Source organism: Triturus cristatus, chromosome 3_2, assembly GCF_964204655.1.
Source record: "Triturus cristatus chromosome 3_2, aTriCri1.1, whole genome shotgun sequence".
Lineage (NCBI taxonomy): Eukaryota > Metazoa > Chordata > Amphibia > Caudata > Salamandridae > Triturus > Triturus cristatus.
The window spans coordinates 1,040,373,138-1,040,397,144 of record NC_140584.1 but is presented as its reverse complement, the minus strand read 5'-3'; the positions used below and the strand labels follow the sequence as shown (position 1 = coordinate 1,040,397,144).

The 24,007-nt window shown below is 47.4% G+C and overlaps 1 protein-coding gene across 1 annotated transcript; it reads right to left on the bottom strand.

Moving 5' to 3' along the window:
* Positions 1-8,487: 8,487 nt before the first annotated feature.
* LOC146859066 (claudin-3-like) lies at positions 8,488-11,893 on the bottom strand. Its single transcript, XM_085649718.1, has one exon. The coding sequence runs from the start codon at positions 11,608-11,610 to the stop codon at positions 10,966-10,968; it is 645 nt and encodes a 214-aa protein (XP_085505844.1). The 5' UTR covers positions 11,611-11,893; the 3' UTR covers positions 8,488-10,965.
* Positions 11,894-24,007: the final 12,114 nt, after the last annotated feature.

Below are 24,007 nucleotides of genomic sequence, written 5' to 3'. Positions count from 1 at the left end.
TGCGGGATCTAACTATCCAGGAAGATTGGCTACGTCGCAGACCGCCCGGAGAGCCTACACTATGCAGATCCCGAGCCTCTCGGTAATTGGCTCTGGATAAACACACGGCTCGTAATTAAGTGAGGGGGGAGAACAAGAAAAGTTATCTAAATGACGGGTGCTATTAATCATGAGAGAGGGCTTTTTTTCCACTCGTAGGGGCGGTGCCTTACAAACTGCTTACTGTCTAGAGCTACAGTAGCGCACACACGTCTCTGCTCGGGGGTCCTGCTCCCCTCTATATTGGCACATTGTCCCTCAGGGCACAAAGACGCCAGCAACCAACTGGGATTAGGAAGCTGTGTTGCTTGTCAAAACAAGTGCTTAGACTTGTTGATGTTGGACGGAAAAGTATAGTGGGTTCGAAATGGTATGGAATATTCAGTGTGATGAATGGTTTTCTTGGGTGAGTGAGGAGTGTCACAACGGAATATCAGGACGTGATTGATCTCAAAAGATTTAATAGAACTGTATATTGGCTCGTTTTAGCCTGTTTTTGGTTTCTGAAACACTTAACCACGAGCAGCACTTTACACACACTTCCCATGCAGCATGCCTCCAAAGCAACAAAGGGATTTTACCAGCTAAGGAGAGAGAGAAACTAATGCCTGTGCCCAAGACTCGACAATTGTCAGGAGATGGTGCGATAACAAACTTCAGGGGAAAGGGAAAGAAGGAAACGAACGGTGGACGAAATTGAAAACATAAATACCCGTTGCCTTACGTGAAAATCATGAACGGATAAGGAAGCGCAATGCCAGACATAGGGGAAGGCAGAGCAGTATTTCCAGCAGGCAGGGGAACTAGGAAGAAAGAGCGAGTTCGAACTGCAGAGCCGTGGCGGCAGCAGGGGACACAACGAGGAGCTGTAACCCATGAACAAAGGTTTTGTACCGCCACCCTGGGCTCCACAGCACAAACTCAGGACAACAACAATACAAGGGGGAACTTCGCCTGAGCGCACCGCGCATCGGATGACTGAAAATCCTGTGAAAGCGAGGATACTTCCGTACGTCATTCAACTGAACAGAACTTACAGCAAGAAATGACACAAATATATAAACAAGGCACACAAACAGCACAAAAAAACACAAACGTCAGGCGAAACAAGCCACCTCGTTAGGAGGGGAAGGGGCTCATTTTCAGACATGTGTACAGACAACAAGCCTTACTTCAGTCGCGGCTCGTGCTGGGTGGAATTAAATATAAAACAAAAAACTTACCTCACAGCCGGTCCGCGCCACCTCTGCTCCCCTTGGCGCCTTCACGAACGGCACTGGAGTGGACTGGCAACCCCTCTCAGCCAATCCTGGCACTGCCAGCAGCGCCAGGATTGGCTTAGGGCACGGTTACTACTCGCCCGCCTGCCCATTAGGAGAATGAGGTTTGAGCCTTTGCTCAACCCTCTCTCTCCTAATGGGCATTCGCAAGCCAGAGCAGACACTAATGCGCATGACTGGGCACGGCGGAAACATTCGCCAACCTTTCCCACTCATGCGCACTTGTGCTGCTGCCTGTTGCCCCTGGTCTGCAATCATGTCAGTCAACATGACGCCGGACCGCCCACCCCCTTCAGACACTGAAGGGGGTGGGCGGTCCGACGTCATGCTGACTGACATGATTGTCAGTTCTCCCTCGGCGTCTTTGAACTTAAGTAAACTGATTCAGTTTACTTAAGTTCAGAGACGCCGAGGGAGCTGCAGGCGGGGGGGCTCCCCAACGCCCCACTGGACGCACCGCGCCTGTCCTCACCACCAGTGGTCTTTCCAGCCTCCCCTTGTTTACGAATCATGTCTTACCTGCTAGGTGCGCTAACATACCAACCTAGAAATAGTAACATTCAGACCTGCCATCTTACACAGTGCTACCGTGTGCCACACGATTTCGGCTCCCATCACACAGTCACACGGTGAGGAGCCAATATCACACGGTGGCAGGGAAAACGAGTGGGAAACCACTGGAAACAGGCTGTAACCAGTCGATGTTCATTAAGAAGTGTGAAAATACCCCAGGACATCGGCGACATCCTCAATAACCCTCTGGTTTTTTTGGGGTGGGGGAGTGGGTGGACTTGTGCGGCGCATAGAGTCAGGCACGGCTGGCCCAGGTAAGAGCGGTGAGGCAGGGAGTGGGGGGGAGTAAGTCGAAAGACGGAATAGAAAAAAAATAAAAATAAAAAAAATTAGACCACTTACCTTGCGCTCGCCGCATCGCCCCGCCCCCACCCGGCCCCCTCTGCTCTTACCTGCGCTGGCTGTGCCTGGGCATAGTGCCTCCTAGGTAGCTCTCTGCACATGCCACGCCCACTCCAAGGCCCCACCCCCTCTTCACACGGGGCATTCGTTTGTAAGTTGGCAGGTATGAACATTAACAAACATCAGGCTTAATTAAAAATCTATGGATAGATTTAGCAGCAGCGCGAGGCGCTGCGAAGGTCGACCTGACACATAGCGTCCCCTTTCAGGGCGCTGCGCTCCCAATAAAGGCGATGAGTGAATGCACTGAGGGTTCATAGGGTTTGCAACAATGCTTACAGCTGGCAAACAATGACTTTTGTTGCCTAATGTTACAAGATATTAAGAACTCCATGGGCTGTAAGCTGTAAGCATTGGCCACAAATACCTTTCCGCATTATAACCAGGTGGCCACCTTACTCTAAGCTCTGTTTACTGTCCTGACCTTGTCTCCTACAACTCTTTGCTTTTATGTGTCTTAATATGGCTGGTTTAATGGAAGCAACGCAAGACTACAACACCCAGAATGCATTTGTAATGACACAAACGTTCAGGACTGGACACAGTGTCTCTGGTGACCTGCTTGCTGCTTCTTCCAGGGTCCAGGACGTGACACCGTTATATGATGGTTTTTGCTGTGGCCCCTTCATTGTCTGTTAGCAATCACGGGTCTGGCTTGTAGGCCCAAGAACATACATAAAACCTCCCATGTTTGTTAAGACTGTAAAATCAGGAATGGGAGGAGAGGGTAAACAGTGTGTCATGGGCCAGAGTGCAAGAAAAGAAACTGGCCCCACCGGATGCTGTTTAAATTATACACAATAGCAATAATCAGGGTTCAGTGGGCCCCGGTTCCACTGCACCTGTTGCACGCATTGGATAAGAGTCACAACACCTGCACACACGAGGCCCGGTATTTCCTCTGTGGAAGGGTTTCCAGGTCACCTGAGGCAGTGTATGCCATGTGCGACAGATGTCAACCCTCGTGAGACACGGCGACGGTGTGAAGAGACTGGTGTGATGTGTTATTGTGAGAAGCGCGGGGCGCGTGCCCTGGGGGAATGATTCAGCAGTTCTTCTAAGGTGGCAGGGTTTAGACGGTGAACTTTCACTCTAACTCCATTGGGGTTTGCAGCACCAACTCGGAGGTGAGATTAGCTTTCCTGTATTAGTGTAGCTATCATTGGTGTAGACTGTGCAGTGGTACCGGGTTTGGGGGTACAAGGACCAACTGCACCCCAATTAAGTCAACTCAGATGGTTCATCTAGCATAACCTTTTTGCAGCACTGCTTTCTCCCCTCGGCAAACAAAGTGAAATGATGGGTCTGAGAGAACCCCGGGGCACGTGCTGTGAAAAATGCGTGCACAGAAGGAAGGGGGGCTGGAGCGAATAATACACGTTGCTCGCAACATAAGCTCCCAGAATGACTGGGTTGAAGGCTTGTAGCTAGAACATGCGGTGATCGACAGGTCACATGTGAACCACAGCATGTCGTGTCCATCCTTCAATCATTCTGACATTAATAAATTGGCGAACAGTAACACCTGGTATTTAAGGTGCTTCGAAATGCCAAGTGTGCAGTTTGTAGCGCTACACAAATTATAAAATATTATTTTTAAAAAGGGGGTACAAAAATTACCATCTTCCATGGCGCCAAAAAACCGTGGAAGTAAGGCGTTTATTGCAACATGCCACGATGACAGGCTGTGGGGCAGGGTCTATGACTTATGGCTCCTGAGATATGACCTGGTCAGGCGGCAAAGTATCCCCAGGGTGGGGGAGGGGAGTTTCGGGAGGACAGATGCCAAACTTCCCATTGCTATCTGGTCGCCAAACTGAAAGGCACACACGCAGGTGGCAAGGTTTATGACCGAGAGCGGACTTTAAACCTGAGAGAGGATTGCAGAGGCCATTAAGAAGCCGCCACTGTTGCAACAGAATGAGTTAACCCTTCCCAGCCCTCGGAGCGGACGAATTTACACTTTACTATGAGCTGAAGAATTCCACGGAGGGTCTCACCAGCTCCCTGTCACACAGCACCCTCGGCCTGGGGTGTTGTGGGCAGGCCTTGGAGTGTAGACGGACCCGAAACTTCAAATATCACCCAGGTGGGCAGATCCATGGAGCATTACTCAGCCACAAGGAAAGGCTGTCATTGGGTAGCAGGAGAAATAATAACGGGTTTATTACACCCTGGTGATAGCCAATGAGTGGTTATGGTTCGGTCACAGTTTCCATTGCAAGGACTTTTTAGTTTTTTTAATAACTTGACTAACCTCTATCCAACTTTTTAAAAAAAAGGTAATCCAATGTGGGCTTAGCATGGCAAGTTTTGTGCGGATCTGTCAATGGGTGGGAAAAGGGGGTGGTCAAAAAGTGACAATTCCCATTTTACCTCCCATAGGATTCCATCCATTTGAATATTTTTATTTGGCATATTTAACCATAAAAATTTGCACTTTACAAATACTTAAAACATGATTTATCCCAAAGGTTCTACCATAAAACAGTACACTACACAATGAAGGCCTGCTAAAATATATCATAAAAGGCTCACATATGAGTGCACGTAGTTCATCACCAAGACAGCAAGGAGTTGCTTACGCATTAGCTATACATTTGTACAAAATCTTGCGTAGTCCCCAGATCATAGGTAAGATTGAATTTTCAACCTATGCTATTTCATTCATTGACTCTTGTATAGCAATTACAAATCTTCCTATTGCACATGCCACATTTAAAAATCTCATATTTGTCAATAAGCTAAGTGCTTGGTCTCTCCTAAAACTTTTGTAAACAATAAAAATAGGTTTTTAATTTTTTTTCCGTTCTTCTAAAAAGCGCAAACAGTCCAGCAAAATATGTTCACTACTGCATTTTACTTGTAGGCCACAAGAGCACAGGCCTTGGTCGTTCGACATAAGTGATTTTATCTTCCCATTAATGTTACTTGGGTTCAGGGCGACTCTAAATTTCAATATTGCATTTCTGAGCTTTGGGTTAGGCATAGCTTCTATATAGGGGAAAATATCGTCATTGACCCATCCATTTATCAGAAACCGGGCCGAAGATTTGCTCTTCAAGTAGCATAATAGGATTCATTGCTCTCGTCTGTAGAAAAAATGCCCTAATGGAATTACACTAACTTTACTGAAGGCAGTGCCTTGGCTTGGTTTGGTGTACATCTGCTCAGTAGTTTTTGAACAATTCATGTTGAAACAAACATGGTGGGATGAAGGAGCTCTCTGGACCTCTGCAGATTTGCAAATGCAATTTAAAAAAAGTAGGAAACCTTTTCTCCCATCGTCCATTTAGGATTCACGAACCCAGCTACAGATTTGCTTATCCCCTACTCTTTGATTGGCTGGCCATCACAGAAAAAGGTATGTTGTGGCTGCCATTACCCAGCACAGTGCAGTGAGGGCTCTGCTGGGAAAAGTAAAACAATAAATGGCATGAAGGGCAGGGTGAACCTACCAGGCCTATGTGGGAGGCCTGAAAGGGACTCCCCTGCCATTCAATTTTATATAAAAATTTATTTTTTTATCAAAGTATTCACAAATCCTGTGCCAGATTCCCGAATTCTAGATCTCCCTGGGTCCCATGGACCTTCCTAGGGTCTCACAAATTCTGGAATAAAATGTTTAACGGGTTTGGTGCACTACAGTGGTGCTAGGCCAACCGATGGCCCTTCGCTGGAGAGTTATTGCAATGAACTGAACGTTTGCCACTGGGACAAAGCATTGAATCCCTGCAGTCTTCCATCCTGCTGAAGGTCAATAAATTGAGCGCCTCGAGTGAATCATGGTAACATTTGGTACTAAAGCACTTAGAAGTGGCAGCAGTGCGGTATGAAGCACTACTTAAAAAACACAAGTGATTGTTATTTGCAGGGCAAAAGTCTCAATAAAAGAAGTGGGGCAACTAACCAAGTTGGGCAGTATGCAAGTCACATCATGGCGCGTGACATCAGAGCATGATCATCACATGTGGCATCACAGGATGTGACATTACAAGAAGTGGCATCACAACCCATGCACTCACAGGCAGTGACATCACAAGAAGTGACATCAGATCTTAAGACCTCATACATATGTTTAGCAGGTCTGTCATGAGTACATTTGAGTGCATTACGAAGTTTAACAAATTAACTTTTGCATCAGGGTCGTGCCAAAAAAGTGACTTAACCATGCCGCAAAATCTGGGCTTAACTTATACGTTTATTTTTTTAAAACTCTGCCACAAAGAAATTGGTAACAAGCAGGGCTGGACTGGGAACCAAAACCGGCCCTAGTAAAGTGCTCGGCCGGCTCTCCTGGGTTGGGGGTGCGGCCGAGCTGTTTGCCAGGGCCGGTTTCGGGCGATTTTGTTTCAGGGGCCAATATTGCAGCGATGCAGCAAAAACGCCCCCCCCAGGGACGCAAAACTTGCTCCCACCCTGGCGGCCCACCGGGTAAATGCCCGATGCCCGCTACGGCCAGTCCAGCCCTGGCAACAAAAAATGCAGTAAATCTGTTTTGCTTGATTGGTTGCAAAGTCTGCATTTTAAAATATCCTAAGGGACCTGCTGCAGAGATCTTTGTGTGCCCAGTAAATCTCAGGGGGTAATAATAAAGGTGAGATAACTCTAGAGGTTAACTCATTCAGCAGAGAGATCAGAGTTTTGTTTATTCCCCGTTTCAAATAAAAGTAGTGTAGAGGGTTAATGTGTCTCCTGGAAAGCACATCGGGTAACATGCAGTTGGCAGATTTGTATTTTATGTTGGTATATACGTAGGTAACTGCTTTTAACACAGAGATCCAATCTCTACTTCCAGTTTATAAATTGGAACCCATCAAATATCGCACAGTGAGCTATGAAGGACATGTGATTCCTACACCTTGTAACCCTCACTGTCTTTTATAATACATCCTGTACTTTGATTTACACAGTTATGCGATTTATTGTCAATGTATACTGTTTTCGTGTGATATAAAGCTCTCTGACACCCTGCAATGGGATACGTTGCGCTATAAAAGAGATAAAACGAAATTGTGGCTTTTAAATTATTATTTGTGTAAATACTGGCCAGACGAACACATAAGACATTCTTACAGTACCTGCATATCTCATATATAGGGAGTGAACAAAGTGGATGGATGAGTGAAATGGTGGATTAATGAGTGAAAGGATGGGTGGATGAGTGAAAGGATGGGTGGATGAATGGAAGGGTGGATGGATAAGTGAAAGGATGGATGGTTGAGAAAAAGGGAGGATGGATGGATGGGTGAGCAAAAGGATGGAGGGAGGAGTGAAAGGGTGATTGAAGGGATGTATGAGTGAAAGAGTGGGTGGGTTTTATGAATAGGTTTGGAAGATGGATGGATAGGCTTGGATATAGATGGACTGATGGATGGATGGAGGGACAAAATGGTGAAAGACTGGAATATGGGTGAAAGAATGAATGAATGACAGAATGTAAATGTAAAATGGTGGATATGAATGGGTGCAAGAATGAAAGGATGTATGGATAGATGCCTGGATGGAAGAGACAAGAGAGCTCTGCTCAGGAGGACCGTGATGACTTACGTGGCTGCCATAAGAGCTTTGGTTCAAAGTGGGGGGTATTTTAATGTTATGGCTTCTCCCTTGCCCTGCGGAATTTGTCCCGGGACCAGTTCAGCATATTTCAGAGGGGACCAACTTCTTGGCAGGGTGGACAACGTCCACCATGTGAAAACAGTGGGTGGACGCAGTCTACCCGTTTGTAACCATGAACTGTGCCCTGGTTATTTGCAAAGCTATCTTCAGCCAGCCATGGCTTTTAGCCAACAGCACTTTGCGTGTGTGGACTTTTAGGCCCACGCTTTTTAAGGACAGAGAACAATTGGAATTTCCAGCTGATGAAGCGCTATAGCCTAAAACACAAGATGGTTTGTGCGTGTTCTTCCGTGTACCTTACATTTATTTACACTCCCCCTCCACTCAAAGGTGGGGCTTCTCAGTAAAGCAGACTTCCAGCTTTTTGTGGTGTGGCATACTCTCCTCTCGTTCCACTAAGGGCTCTTTTTGCATTTTCAATGGGTTGACCAGTTGATGTCGGCCATTTTGTACAGACAAACTTTTGGTTAATCACTGCTAGAATCGACGCCATCTTAAAGCTGGTATTTCTTTCCCCTCCCAGTGCAATTCAACCTTACCCTACGCAGAAATGGTGTGAGACAAGGGAAAGGTCTTTAAATCACTGACTTTTATTGAAAAGTTTAGCTTAATATCAACAACAAAAATTGTGAAATGCATGGGCAAAAATACAATAAGTCACAAAAACAATAAGAACCAACAGTGCTTTGTTTTCTTCCGGGAACATACAAAGCGCTACAACAGCAGCATATAGGAGACTAAGACCCAGCCAGCCCTGGGGTGCCTCAGGCACAGCTTGCAGGGTGTGGGATGAGGAGGGAGAGAGCTACGACCCCCCCCCCCCCCCGAGAGAAAATTACCCTCTTTCCATCTCTGAGTGCCTTCCCTCCACCTCTGTGTGAACTCTCTCCACCTCTCTGTGCTCTCTCTCCATCTCTCATAGGTAGCAAACTGCCTATCTCTCATGTCCCCCACCCACCTGGGCCCTCCCTCCACACCTCTCAGTTGTATCTCTCCATCTGTCTCGGATCGTCTCTTCACACCTCATTTCCCTCTCTCATTCCCCTCTCTCCATCAGTCATTTCCCCTTCCACCTCGGGCCATCTCTCAGTGGCATCTCTCCATAGCTCAGTGCCCCTCCCCCTCCCCTCGGTGACACTTCTCCGTTTCCCGCGACTCGAGCCTTCTTACACCTTGCTTGCTTCGTCTTTCCTGCTACCTCCCTTACCCGTACCTATGGCTGCCAAGATTATTTCCCATGGGGCCTCTGCTAACCAGCAGTACCCCCTCTTCTCTACACCCTCCAGGTGCCGACCCCTTATAGCCCATGTGTTGCCTTCTGCCTGCTGGAGACAGGTAACGCTCATGTGAGCTGGTTACCTGCCAGAGGCAACCCCAGAGACCGGGGCGCAGGAGGCGCTCAGCAAAGCGCATAGAAAACAGAAATGTGGCGATGCGGCTGTTCAGAAAAAGCCGCCTCGTTTTAGCGCTATGTTCACTCGGCAGATAAACAGCATTCTTGATGAAATGTCAACATAACGTTACAAAGGCAAACAATGAAAACGCGCAGACTCAATCTCACCAATAAGCTGCCCACATAAATGACAATGGAGCACAGATACATGCACGCTTCCTGTCCCACTGTGGTCCTCTGGTCTTCAGCTCAGCCCCTCCCGCGGTTGCCTACATGTACTTCGGTCCCACCCTTTGACCCTGCACTCCTACTTCACCTTCTGCTGTGACAGACCCCTCCCCCAGGGGCGCCTGTGTGCTCAGACCCTGTAAGCATCGGCACCGTAGCACCGAGCCAGTGTCACCTGAGGGCAGGGTGGGGGCTCAGGGCAGCAAAGTTTCTACACATTTGTGCCACAGAAACCTTAAGGTGCTGCACTTCTGAAGGGAGTTGAGCCCTATTTCTTGCCAAGGAACCTGGGAGCAGAGAGCTACTGGCGGGCCCCCTCCCCCACACTGACCTTCCATCACTCGCTGCGAGAATGATAGTCCGTGGGGCGCAGCCCAGGTGCAGCCGGGAGCCACGCTGCAACCCACATCCTGGAACCTGCCCTTGGAGGGTGGGGTGGGGCAGAGCAAACAGCGAAAATAACAAACACATGAATGCAAAGAAGACAAGTGAGCAGGGACACCCCCCACCCCTTTCCATCCAGCATCCCAGGGTGCCACTAGAATGCATTCAGGGCTCTACCATCCCTTCTTGCAGGGGCAGCCAAGAAATGGGGCATGTGTAGCAGTGGTGGAGAATGGTCTCACCAGTAAGTCTGTCTGGGTCTAGGCTTATTTAACTGGGCGTCCCATAAGTCCCCTACATTCCTTCTGACCTATGCGGTATAGGTTAGAATGCGGCTGCCGGAGTGCCGCCTTGAGATATGTGGCGTAGCGTTGCTTGTAACAGACCTACCTTCCTCTCCACCCACAACCACAGCAGGTTATTAGCCCTTTCCTGCTCCCTCATGATTCTAACTGGCCCCACTCGCCTGTGGAGGCCGCTCTTCATAATCCCCCTTCCCTGAATGATCAACACAACTCTAGACTGAACATTACTCAAGATGAATCTCATTGTACGCAGCACTTGCAAACCGTCTTTCGGGGGGCGGTTTCACCACTCCCCAGCACCGGTGGATGTCTTCTTCACTTGTACCTCAGTTCTCCCTTTCTTCCACCAGTTGAGAATGTCTTCATGAAAAGTCAATGACAGTCTTTGCCTCTGTTCGGTTGGGGTTGCCCTGCTAAAGAAAGTCCTAAGCACTGGCAGAAAGTCAATCGATGTCCCAACTTTTCAGGCAATTGTGAAAGGTGACAAACATCTCCGGTGGAGACAAGGCTGCGCTGCGGCACTGCCGCAGGGTCATGGGCGCCTCCTGGACACATCCATTTTCCTTAATCGAAAATCCAGCCACTCTTTAACTCCCCAGCCTCCCCTAAAAGTAATTCTCACTCCCCAAAATGGAGCAATCAGTGTGAAATGATGATGGTGGCCAAGTCTCATAGTCCTTCTCAAGACTAAGTGTTGGTTGAAATCAGATGACGAGAGTGTCGTAGGTCGTGCCACAGATCAGACGTAGTCCTTGCGATCGTATATTGGTCCAGTGGATTTGGCTGCTGAGTAGGCCACTCGTGATGCTGGATATTTCTCCTGCTTGGGGGGGCAGGAACAACAGAGCATGGCACCCCCAATCAACAGGAGAGCAGATGCTGCCCATCCAATGTAGAGTGAGGCCCCCAGCTCCCTCTTCTGTGACTCCACCAGCAGCGGGTTGTAGAAGTCACGGATAACACTGTTGGCCGACCAGGAGATGGGGATGAGGACCATTAATCCAGCCACGAGGAATATAACCCCAGAAATTATCATGATTTTGGCCTTGGAGGACTCATCTTCAACGCAGTTGGTACACTTGGCGCCGACGATGGAGATCATGAGACCTAGGATGGCCAGCACGATGGAGATGACCACCAGGGCTCGGGCAGCCTGAAGTTCTTGAGGTAGGGCCAACATGGAGTCGTAGACCTTGCACTGCATCTGCCCCGTGCTCTGCACCACACAGTTCATCCACATGCCCTCCCATATTATCTGGGCAGTGACAATGCTTGTGCCGGTGAAAGCAGTCACTCGCCACATGGGAAGCGCACAGCACACGATGACCCCCACCCAGCCCATCGCAGCCAGGGCGATGCCAACGATCTCCATTCCCAAGGACATGGCGGCGGTTCTTTAGCAAAGGTGGAGTTACTGGACTGCGTTTGCTATTGTGATGCAGGCCAGTACAAGGCTGGGTGGTCTAGCGTTGACCGGTGCAATGCTTGGTGGTCAGTTGTTGGCTGGTATAGCGCTGGATGATATGTCGTTGGCTGGTATGGTTCCAGATGGTTAGATGTTGGCTGGTGCAGCTCTGGCAGACGGTATCACGGCTGGTGGGTCGCTTGCAGCTGGATTCAGATCGGTCTTGTGGCAAGTGCGAGGTTACAGGTCTGGCTTGCTGCACTCTGCTCTTTGTTATAACAGATCTGCAGAGACAGCCGTCTCTTATACAAGGCAGTGCGAGGGCTGGACTTTGATGACCTCACTGAGATCTATGCCCTCGGGGAGGGAAGGGACAGCTTCAGTAGCACGCCCCGGAGGGACATTGAGCCCTGTCTGAAACCTGAGCCAATCAAAGAGCGCAGCACCAGGAAGGTCCCGGAGGAGAATCACTGCCACAACTTGCGCGCGAGCGCGGCTGTCCACGCGGCGGTGCGCGTGTCGTTGTGAGAGCCGGAGAGGGGATGAAACTGCGATGATGCTTTGCCTGATACCTTCCGTTTGTTTGTTTGTGGCGCAGTGGCGTAGCTAGAGCTTGTGGCGCCCGGGGCTATCCCTCAGATTGCCGCCCCCCCCTCCCCCGGCAGGAGGACTTGCACTTCAAAGAGGTCCGAGAAAAACGTAATATCGCCGCTAATAGTTACCTTGATCATGCAAGTTACATGCACATACATGACACGGTCCAAGGCTACACAGTTGAATACACCGGTGACTAGCAGTACAAAAGAGAACACACAGACTGCATGATCTATCTGGGGACTCAGAAAAACCGCATATGACATCCATCAGAGAGCTGCGTGAACAATTACCTGGTAATCCCCTCAACACAATGCAAACATGCACACACATGACACTGTTCATGTAACCTTCATCTACAGCTGACATTAAATGACCATACATCATGGTCCCACCATTAAAGCAGTGGGGACCTGCACAAACGTGATGTGCTCTGTGGACCCAAAACCAACTTAACAGTGTCGAAGCCTGTGATTCTTTATCTTTCAAAAACAGCAAATTAATTATTCACAGGGAATGACTCACTGTGTGCCCTTAAAACTAAACGCGGCATAAAGGGGTCAGTCAGCTCCACCTTGCCAACACAGACCAGATACAAAGCCCACTCTGGTGGCCAAAGGCAACAACCAGGGGTCGCTCCCTGTCATTACTTCCAAGCAGCAGCAACCAACTCCCTGGGAATGAAAAGACGTGTGATCTTGGTACCCAAAACCAGCTTGTAATGGTGCATCTCTCCTTCACAGCAGCCTCAGCACACACATGGTGCACAGCCTGCCTGGGGGCCCAAAGCTAAAATACAGGGAGGGGCGACACATTATGATCACAATCCTTAAACACAGTTGTGGGGGCCATGGGAACTTGTTCAACTCTATCCAAGACCCGGGACAAACTGCTCCAGCGCTGCGGCACACCTTGAATATTCAGAAGAAACAAGAAATATTAAACCACAGTGATGTCGGCCAAGAATGGTCAATGTTTCGAAATAAAGAATTGTGCAGGGCAAATAAATAGATACAAGACAAAGACGACATCAAGCATGTTAAGTGTGATTGTCAGCTGCTAAAATTTAAGTGAAATACATCTAGATTAAAGGAAGTAGATGTACATAGGTGAGTCTTGAGCATACCAGGTAGGCTGCATTATGCTAAACTTACATGAGATGCTGTTAGGTGTGTCTATTTAAATATATTGCCAAACTAATACCACACATACATTTTGGCTAAATTAAAGAAGACAATAACAATCAAACTGAAAATTAAAGGGATGTAAAGCCAGGGAATCGAACCCTGGATGTACATGAGATAATCATGGAGATTATGGGATGGGCTGTATTGTGCTATACTACTGTGCCCCCCTGTTATATGTGCCCATTAAAATCTATTACCAACATAAGTTAAAATAATTTGAGTAAACTACATCTGAATTATACATTAGAGAAGAAAATTGTGCAATCTACATGACTTATATGGGGGTACTGCCAAAGAGATTCAACCCTTGATGTGCATGGACAAGTCACAGATGATACACAGTAAGAAGAGTTCTACTGTACATTGTTGTTTTGAGTAGTTCTAACGTCAGTTGGTAAAGAGCAGCCTCAAAGTGCATAGCTGCCAAGCTTTCAGATTGCTAGGTGTGATATTTTCATAATTTTATTGCAATTATGAGTCCGCCGCCGCAGACATTTGCACCAGTTTTAGTCTTCTTAGAGTTTCTCATTGCTCAAATGGGTGTAATTACTGATATATATATATATCTATCTATATATATATATATATATATAGATATATTTGTTAGTCGTCAAGTTGCGATAAAACACACTCTCAGGCTCCAAAGTAAGTACCCAGTGGGATGTTTATTTCCACGCTACGCGTTTCGGCTAAACAGCCTTGTTCACACGATGGAAATTGATGTCAATGTCACCATTTTTATAAACAAATCGTACTTCTCGAGGTAGTAAACATAAAAAATGGTTGTATACATGTAAACACTTACTAAAGTGATGTGAATGTCGCGGCCATATTGGCATGGTAAATAGCCTGGGATTTCCCAACTGTGAATGCATTATATATTACATGGTGTATTTGCCAATGTGGATGAATACATAAGTGGAACAGAATATCTACACATTGTGAATTCTAAATATCACGACACACTTAGTATTATTCAATACTGCATGATATTTCTAATCGGCATATATTGTGCACGATACGTGTCAATAAAGTTAAATATAAAATTGCGCAGAAAAAGTGTTCGCATTGCAATGACAAGTAAGCATACATCATATTTGTTGTAAAGTGAAAATTCACAAATGTTAAGCCTCTCGGAGCACGAGAAAAATGAATGGTAAAAGAATACACAATCCGTGAAGTTGTGTGAGAGTCTAAATACCGATGTGGTTAGGAATAAAAATATAGTGATTCTCAGTGAAAATCTTGGGCTGATCCCGACATGCATGTATCTACTGCATATTTCTTAGTGGAGACTATTGACCTGGTTGAAGTTATGACACCATTTAGTGAGGGTGATCAGAATTACGGACAAGTGCCCATGTTGTGTGTGTCATGGAAGAATGAAGACAACCTCCGTTGGTGTTATGCATGGCCTCCACCTCCTGGAATACTAAGGTTAGACTCCAATGGCAATAATTAATGGTCGTGCTGGGAAAATCCGTAATCATATATCCGTTCCTAGTTTCCATCATAAGACACAGTCTTTAGTCCTCCACAAAGGTCGAAAGGGCTTCACGGAAAAATTATTATAGTGACATTTATTGAATTAGAAAAGATACCGCATATTGTTGTGCCTTCGGAAAAAAGGTTGGGGACCCGTGAATGTGATGCCACCCCTGTGGTATGGGTCCCTGCCTTTCCTCCTGTAGTGAAAAGAAGAGAAAAGAAAAAGAAAAAGGAAAAAGAATTGTAAATGTGAATATTTGAACCTCTGAAGGTGTGCTTAAAATAAACAGATTAAAATAAGTTCCTAAGAACATTCATGTGCACAATGAATAATGTTTCTTTTTCATTTTCTTATGCAATTAATATTAATTCAGTAAATACATGCACAAAGAAAACATTTCTTTACGAATGATGGATGAAAGGCGAGGATGACAAAATACATTGAACTATTTTTCATGTTTTATATATAGATATATATATAGATATATATATATATCTCTATATATATAGATATATATATATAGATATATATATATATATATATATATATATATATATATTCCACACGCACACCTTCGCAATTCCGAAAGAAATTCCAGGACTCTCAGGATTCGTTAGAAAAGGATTTATTGGGCTGTGTCACGCCTCACCAACGCGTTTCGCTTGATAGCTTTTTCACGGAATGGCGGCAGTCTCGTTTTCCTTGTTTACATACTGCCTCAAAAAGGCTGACATAAAAGTAGGACTGAATTAATACAATGTTATTATGTTGTAAGTACAGGCGCCATCTTGGCATGTTGTTAATAAAAGCGAAAATAATGCGCAATCAAAGAGATACAACAGCATAACATGGGTCATGAATAAAATATTAAGACCTAGTTACTAAAGCAAAACAATATCACAACATGTTTTATGTTGGCAATATAATCATAGTGCCTGTACAGTTAAAATGAATTTTTATTGAGGCGGATGTCTCTATCTCCCGTAATGTAGGACAATGTTAAAATGTAAAAGATGAATTGTTTAAGAGATTTCAACAGCAATTGATTATTGATACAAGCTTGCATAGATAAGGAGCTCAATGTCATTTTGGCCCACTTGGGCGAGACTGAACGATGCAGGTTAGTAATAGCACCGAAAGAACATGACATTTGTGCCTTAAGTCAACACCAAGATCAAGTGAAACGTGAACTTATTTTGGTTTAAAGTTCCTTGAGTTGATATTACTGCGGTGATGATAAGAAGGATATCGTTTTTCAGCGCAATTGTGAAAGGATTTAATATGAGTATCACTGATAAAATAGGTTGTTTAATCGTGTATATAACTCAATTACGTGATTAGTTGTAAAGTTTGAGACAACTTTATTTTAAAACGTGATCAGTCGCATCAGACTGAATTCCTTCTCTGACATTGTGATTCGGTGTAACTAAAGCCCACTTGGGCATGAAATTCAAAACGTCAATAATGCTTTATTGACAATTAGTGATTGACATTGAACTCAATTTTCCAAATGCACTATGATTATATTGCCAACATAAAACATGTTGTGATGTTGTTTTGCTTTAGTAACTAGGTCTTAATATTTTATTCATGACCCATGTTATGCTGTTGTATCTCTTTGATTGCGCATTATTTTCGCTTTTATTAACAACATGCCAAGATGGCGCCTGTACTTACAACATAATAACATTGTATTAATTCAGTCCTACTTTTATGTCAGCCTTTTTGAGGCAGTATGTAAACAAGGAAAACGAGACTGCCGCCATACCGTGAAAAAGCTATCAAGCGAAACGCGTTGGTGAGGCGTGACACAGCCCAATAAATCCTTTTCTAACGAATCCTGAGAGTCCTGGAATTTCTTTCGGAATTGCGAAGGTGTGCGTGTGGAATATATGGGTAACGGAGCCCATCCGGGACCGCCACGTGAGAAGCTCCAGACTTCCGTATCTTAGCGTTTGGATATATATATATATATATATATATATATATATCTCCCTCGTCTTCATTTCTTGAGTTTTGCTCGCAAAGAAGTGTCACTCATAGTCGTTGAAATGTCACTCACAATTACAATTGAATTATGAAAATGTCACACATAGCAATTTGAAACCTTGGGAGCTATGCTCATAATTGTTGAAATGTCAATCATAATTACACTGAAGTTATGAGAAAATGTCACACATCTGAAACCTTGGCAGCTATGCTGCCACTCTGCCACTCACTAAATATCCCCTCTGAAAACGTTTAGCTCTTACCTCACTCAGCCTCCAGCAGCACTCCACAGTGGTGGCAGCCAGAGCCAGGGTCTCTATGGCAGGGGTTGGTTCACGTCTGGGGACGGAGGACACGAAAGAACCTGGGAGGGCAATGCACAGCAAGACACACCCCGGACAGGGAGGGGACCTCATGGAAGAGGACGCGATGCAGGAAGAAAAAAGAACGTGCAATAACATGGTCAGGCTTGTGTCAGAGAGCAGCGGTAGATAATGAAGGAGTAGAGGCAGGCAAATTGGTAGAGGGACTGTAGATGCACATACTTAGGGGGGCGACCAACAGGTGAGACAGGAAGAGAATGAGGAGGGCCAGTGTGAGGGAGAGAGGCCAGGGAGTGATGAAGAGAATGGGGAGTGTGTGAGGGAGAGAGGCCAGGGAGTGATAAAGAGAATGAGGAGGGTTTCCAGAAAACGGCATTAGCCGCTCGGGCAACCGGAGAGAGGTCTTCATTTTCCTAATGGGCTGGAAGTGCGGCCAATGGTGGGAAGCTGAGAGCCGCCTGTCCTGTGGGCTGAGCCTGTAACTTACCCCCCAAGTCTACCCAGGGCACAGGAAGGGAGCCACTGCCGAGAGAGACACGGGCTGGGAGGCAGTGCCAGGGCAGGGCTGCTCTGTGGAGTGCCATGCTGTCAGCTTCAGACATCCATTGTTTGAATGTAAATGGTCGAGGATCAACTAAGCCCCTGGGTCCAAGCTGTTACATTCTTCCTCAATGTGGAGTGGGATTTTAATGTGTGTAATGGGTCTTAATTTTGGAAGTACTGCTCAGATGCTGAAACCACAAGATTTGTCTGTTAACATTATTATACATCCAGTCATTGATCGCTTATGGAATGCTTTCTGAAGCCCCATGCCTCTTCTCTGTGGAGAGCCATGCTTTCAGCTTCAAACCGTTTAGAGCTGTGCTCACCCATTCTTTGAACGTAAAGGGTTGAGGATCTTTAACACTGTGTGGCCATTCAACCCTAACCATACATATCACTATCCCCATCGCACATAAATGTTCATTGTAAAATACTCGCATGCATCGTAGCCAGCATGATAAACCCACTGAGGCCCAGTCGGATGCCTCCAGATGAGGCAGCTTAAAAACAGTCACCACCACAGAGCAATGCCACACAACAAACATGCACAAATATTCTTGCCACACATCAGGCCCGGCTCCAGGAATTTTTATTTGGGTGGGCCAAGGGTGCATTTGGGTGGGCCACTGCGGGCTCGATTTGTCACATATATGTCTGGGCAGGCCTGCTTCAGGGCCCTCCTTTATCTCTTCTTAGTCTTATAAGGACCAGTAAAACTCACTCTTTTCCAAATCTCTTTCTAAATATTATCACTCACAAAAAGTGTTTTTTCCATGTAATGTTCCTTTGATGGGAAGAGGATGTTTCTGAGGTGGGAGTATCAGGCAAGTGATACTACTCAGGCTCCATCTGTTTGAGCCTTCATGGAGGATCCCTCTTCATTACTACCTCCACCTGACCCCGGACTCGGCAACGCTCTCCCTTACAGGCTTGATTATCCACTACTCCTCTCTCCAGTGCACCTTATCTCACAGCTGACCTTGGGCCCCAGCCCCATATCAGGCACTATCGGGCTCCACTTTGCTTTTTCCCGGTAAAAACATTAGTAAAATCACCTTCAAACTTAAAACATTGAATAGAGCAGTAAATATAATTAGCAGCACTTTAAAGTATGTTCCACAGTAGCCCTTATGACCCGACTGCTAATTAAATAAACAAAAACAGAAAGGCCATGACACGGCCGGATTTAGCGCTGATGCGAAAGTCTTTTTTGGCGCCACACTAATAACCTCTTTCTCCGTAAATACCTTTACTACCACCTTCAAACAGTGCCCCTCGTCCCTCCATGGCCTCCCAAGTGACCTCCTCCTCAGATTCCCTCACTGCCTCACGCCACAAGTGCCCCTCATCTCCCCATAGCCCATCCCCCTCATGACCTCCTCCTTGGACTCCCTCACTGCCACCATCCACCAGTGCCCCATATCTCTCTGCATCCTCTCCCCCTCATGACCTCCTCCTCAGACTCCCTCACTACCACCCTCCACCAGTGCTCCTCATCTCACCCTAGCTCCCCCTAACCACCATGACCTCTTCCTTGGATTCCCTCACTGTCACCCAGGGCACAAGTCCTAAAAAAAGAAGTGGGGGGACGCTGACGTCACAACAGGAAGTAATGTCACGAAACTGGCTTGCACCATCAGACTCATTGCCTCCCCTCGCTCACCCCTTAGATGCCATTGCATCAGAGAAGCCAGCGCGTGAGCAGCGTTCTGAATGAGCTCCGATCTCGCCCCAGAGAGGCCAAAGAGTAAATGTGTAGCTCCATTTGCTCCAGTAATCGAGCTCCTGTTAAAATAAGTGAGGGGACACCGTCCACCCGCCTGGTACCCCGACTCGAGCTCTGCAGTCACCCTCCACCAGTGCCCCTCATCGCTCCACAGCCCCTCCGACTACCTCCTCCTCAGATTCCCTCACTGCCACCCTCCACCAGTGCCCCTCATCGCTCCGTAGCCCCTCTCTCATATGCATTTGTTGTTTAGCGCTACTCATATCAGTGTAGTGTGTCAGCACTTTACACCACGAACACATTATACAGAGACAATGAATCATACAAGTATGTAAATCAGTCTACAGGGAATGTCACATAAGCCAATGAGGATTACAAGGTGTAGGAATCACATGTCATCCATACTGGTGGGCAGTATATTTTGAGAGGGTTTGGTCTGGGGAAACACAACCTTAGGATTTAAAAGAGTATTCCCTGGGGGTCAGCTTTACTGATAAAAATGTATCTCTGCTCAAACATACTCATTTTAGCAACATTAGAATGATGAAAGACTGAGGAAGTTCTAACTATATCACAAAACAAAAAAAACTATACCATTCATGTTTGTATGCAGCTCTTTGATGACAGTTCATTGGTCACTGTCCTATGTTAGGATTGTAACTTCTGAACTGTAAGTAACACAAGGATCTCTGTGACAAACGCAGTAACCCACTGAGCTATCCGCATAAAATACAGTTCATCTGCACTTAAAAACTACCAACAGACAAACGAATGCTCTCCAGCAGGATCATTAATCACCAGCGTTATCTGGGCATTCTGAATTGCGTTGTCATATTGTGTCCTGCATCGGCCATGAGAAGGATAAAAACTGTTTAAATGAAGCGCACACGAAGTATGTGTCCTGCTGGGCCTGCACATATTTTTAAAAGAAAAAAAATAGTAACACATTCTCTTACCTACTAGTCGAACTTTGTGTCACAGCCTGATGTGATAAGCAGCTGCAAGGGTCAGGAAAGGGGAATAGGAAACAAACTTATTTTCTCCGACTCCGACCTGTGCTGCACAGAATTGGGTCCTCACGAGAGTGCGTAGTGGTGAAGCACGTGACGCGTCACCACTACGTTCTCATCGCGAGGGCCGGGCAAAAATATAGCCCAGGGCCGTCATTGGTAGCGCTGGCGCGCGCTCTCCAAGATTGACGGCCCTGGAGCAGGCTGGGATGGGACGGACCAATACGAAGTCTTGGCTCTAGTCTTGCCGAACCGGAACCGACCGACGTCATGATGGCAAGGCAGCACTGCAGCAGGTGCTGACGCACTGGTGCACCACAAACAAGTAGGTATGCTGGTCAGGTGCGCGCAGTGCGCAGCGCGCTCACCGCGCTGCTTGAAGTTGAACTTTTTAACTGGGCCGCCGGCCGCGCGCGCCGTTGCGGCCGCGGTGGACTTTATAATTTATTTAGTGACAGTCAAGTCTGTCCCTAAATAAATTATAAAGGCCGCCGCAGCCGCAACGGGCCACCAGTGCTGAGCGGCCGCCCTAAAAATAGTGCCGCCTGAGACGGTCCGCCCCCACCGCCCCCCCCTAGCTACGCGCCTGGCCGCCTGGGGCGGTCCGCCCCCACCGCCCCCCCCTAGCTACGCGCCTGTTGTGGCGGTTTCATTTCAGACCGGGAACACTACGTCCTTAAGAGTCACGCATGGAAGCAAGGAAAGTCTTCAGGCATGACGTGGACTGCAACACTATATGTGCGTGTCCTGTAAACAAAAAGGCATCCTCAGGTCCAGGGGAAGGAGTCAAGCTGGCATAGATGCCAACCGGCCCCAGGGATTTTGTTTATTTCGTTTTTGTTCTTTAGCATGGGCACCATCGCAAAGAGTGATAAGAGTGCTTTACAACGAGTGCAAGGATGGCTGTGAATGCACTTTTGTAATTACAATAATGACATGCTTTACATCACAGTTCGTAATTTGTTTCTTTAACCGAGTACCTTGCACCGAGGCATAGCTTCAGCCAGCTGCCCTTTAGATTTGGGAGCTTGTTGTGCCACTTTACGGATACATGTAGTGCCACAGTTCACAACCTGCCAAGGCTACCTCGGGGCGACACTCATGACGTGTGAACAGACTGTCAGAACCCCTTTCAGATGGCCACGGGGCACGCGGGTTCAACTGGGCCCAACCGTGGGGGTTGAGGCCTTATGCGCCTAATGTCCTGTGTACCGACTTCCTATGGATCCCGAGTAACTGGGCGAAGTACCCCTCTGCACTTGACTCGCAGGGTTGCGTGGTCCAAGCAGCCCAAGGATCCCTCGGAGGGAAGGTGTGGCTACAGATTAGTGAACAGAGGCTCACAACTCAAAATGCGTTCAGCCGCAGCAATAAATCATTGTCTAGCTAAATACTCACCTTTATAACAAAAGAGAAGTATTTTATTTCTACAGCTAACCACACTCAGAAGGAATACGACATTCACAAACAATTACCCAGTTCTTCCCTAAAGTCGGGCCTCTAGTGTCTCTCTGGTGATTCCCTGTCCCACTCACTCCCCGCGTTAGCAATCGTGGTTATTCCCCATTCGATATCACTATTGGTAAGATCCAGAGTATGCCCCATTAGTAGTCCGAGTCTCAAGAGTCCACTATGACTCTGATTTAAAGTCAATAATGTTCCAGCGCACATGCGCCTGTTTTTAGAAGCAAGTTCCCCTGGGGCTGTCAGGCCCGAATCAGGTCTTACCCACTCCGGCAGTAGTGTAGCGTTCTGAGTCTTGGAGTGCGCCACGACTGCGGGTGCTCGCATCGGCTCCTGTCCAAGTCAGGTGAGTCGTTCACATGCAGACTCAGCGGCTGCACTCGGCGGGCACAGGCACTCCCCCTCGCAGTTGAGCTCCTGCAGCCATTAGGAAATTCCTGCGCTTTTCCTGCAGCGTAAGTGTTCACACGCACCCGATGGGGGAAAGCTACGATGATCCTGTTCTTAGTTCCACTCGGGTGACAGTGTTCCCCTGGTGTCCTCACTCATCCAAAAGGGTCGAGCCAGTTGCAGTCCTTGTTGCTCCTGGTAACCTAGTGGTCACCGTCGCTCACTGTCGATAGGCTCTGGTCCAGTCAACACGGCAAAGTTATCCACAGCAGTCCCTCCTGGCATACTGGCTTGCCGCACCACTGCTGCACAAGGTTTCGGGCCCTACTGCATGCAGTCTTTCCCCATAGCGTCCACTCTTGGCATGCGAGGTCACCGCACCGCTACCGCATAGGGCCTTGGCCCTTCCCCATGCCAGTCTTTACCACAGCAGCCACTTCTGGCATACAGGATCACTGCACCTCTACTGCGCAAGGCTTCGGCCCTTACTGCATGGCAGTCTTTACCACAGCTATCTTCACGGCGGTTCTCTCTTGGCACATAGGGGTCGTCGTGCACACAGATAATGACTGATCGATGCAGCAGCTGTCTTCTCACGCCTCACACAGGGAGTCCACTCGATGGCTTCCTCCAACGTTCTCCTCTTCCACACAGCGCACACTAGCCTTGGCAAGCAGGCAGGCGCCGGTGCTGCAGGCTCCAGGCTCCAGGCCAGGTGGTTTTGGATCCCTTGGGTGATGTCACCTCACCCGGCAGGGAGGCTATCAGGCCTTGGCCCCTAGTCCCAGTCTCAAGCAGAAGTCTTGTAGAGGTTTCCCTCCTCTCACAGCCCATCTGGCTGCTTGGCAGATGACAATCTTTGAGGCGTCGACCTCCCCTTCTTATAATCCACCTTTGAAGTTTTATGTTGGGGTTCTGCTTAATTTTAAGAGCATACTCCTTTGCTTCCTCTCTTCTTCTTGAAACGCAGTCTGTGACAGCATGGATGTCTCCGACGCTGATAGTCCCACAACACAGGCCACGGGAGTGAGTAGAGTTCACACCTGGATGTCAGCCACAGTGATATGTGCATCAAAAGGTTAGCCCAGGGTTTGCACACCTACTCTTGATGATCCTCGTATCAGCTCCATCTCCTTCCTGAGAGGTGCCCAGGCTCCTTCCTTGTAACATCTCACTGTATCAAAGAGCCCCCTTTGAAGTGTGCAGGGAGGCCTGATCCTCCCCATTCCAGTGTGTGTCCCACCCAGCTACAGGATGCAGCAATCCACAGACCTGTCTCGGGGATCCCTCTACCTCCCCTCCATGTTTCACCATGCAGGCCTGGGTCCCCCAAAATGGAACCCAGTGCCCTCCATGTATTGTTCATACACAGTATACACGCACTGCCCAGTACTGTATCCTCTATGTAATGTACCATTCAGAGGCATATGTACATCCAACACTAGCATTGAACATGCGTGCACTGCCTAGCGCCATATCCTTTATGTATTGTGCCACTCACAGGTACGCATACACCCAACACATGCACTTATCCTGCACGCATTTCACAGCACTACACCCTTCAGGTACAGTACCACTCTCAGGCTCTTGCACCTCCAGCACATGCGTACACCATGCCTCACCATGCATGCACTGCTCAGAACTGCATTGTCCCTCTATGG

What these genes read in the sequence shown, in the direction of transcription:
- LOC146859066 (XM_085649718.1), bottom strand. Translation starts at nt 11,610, where the DNA reads ATGTCCTTGGGAATGGAGATCGTTGGCATCGCCCTGGCTGCGATGGGC.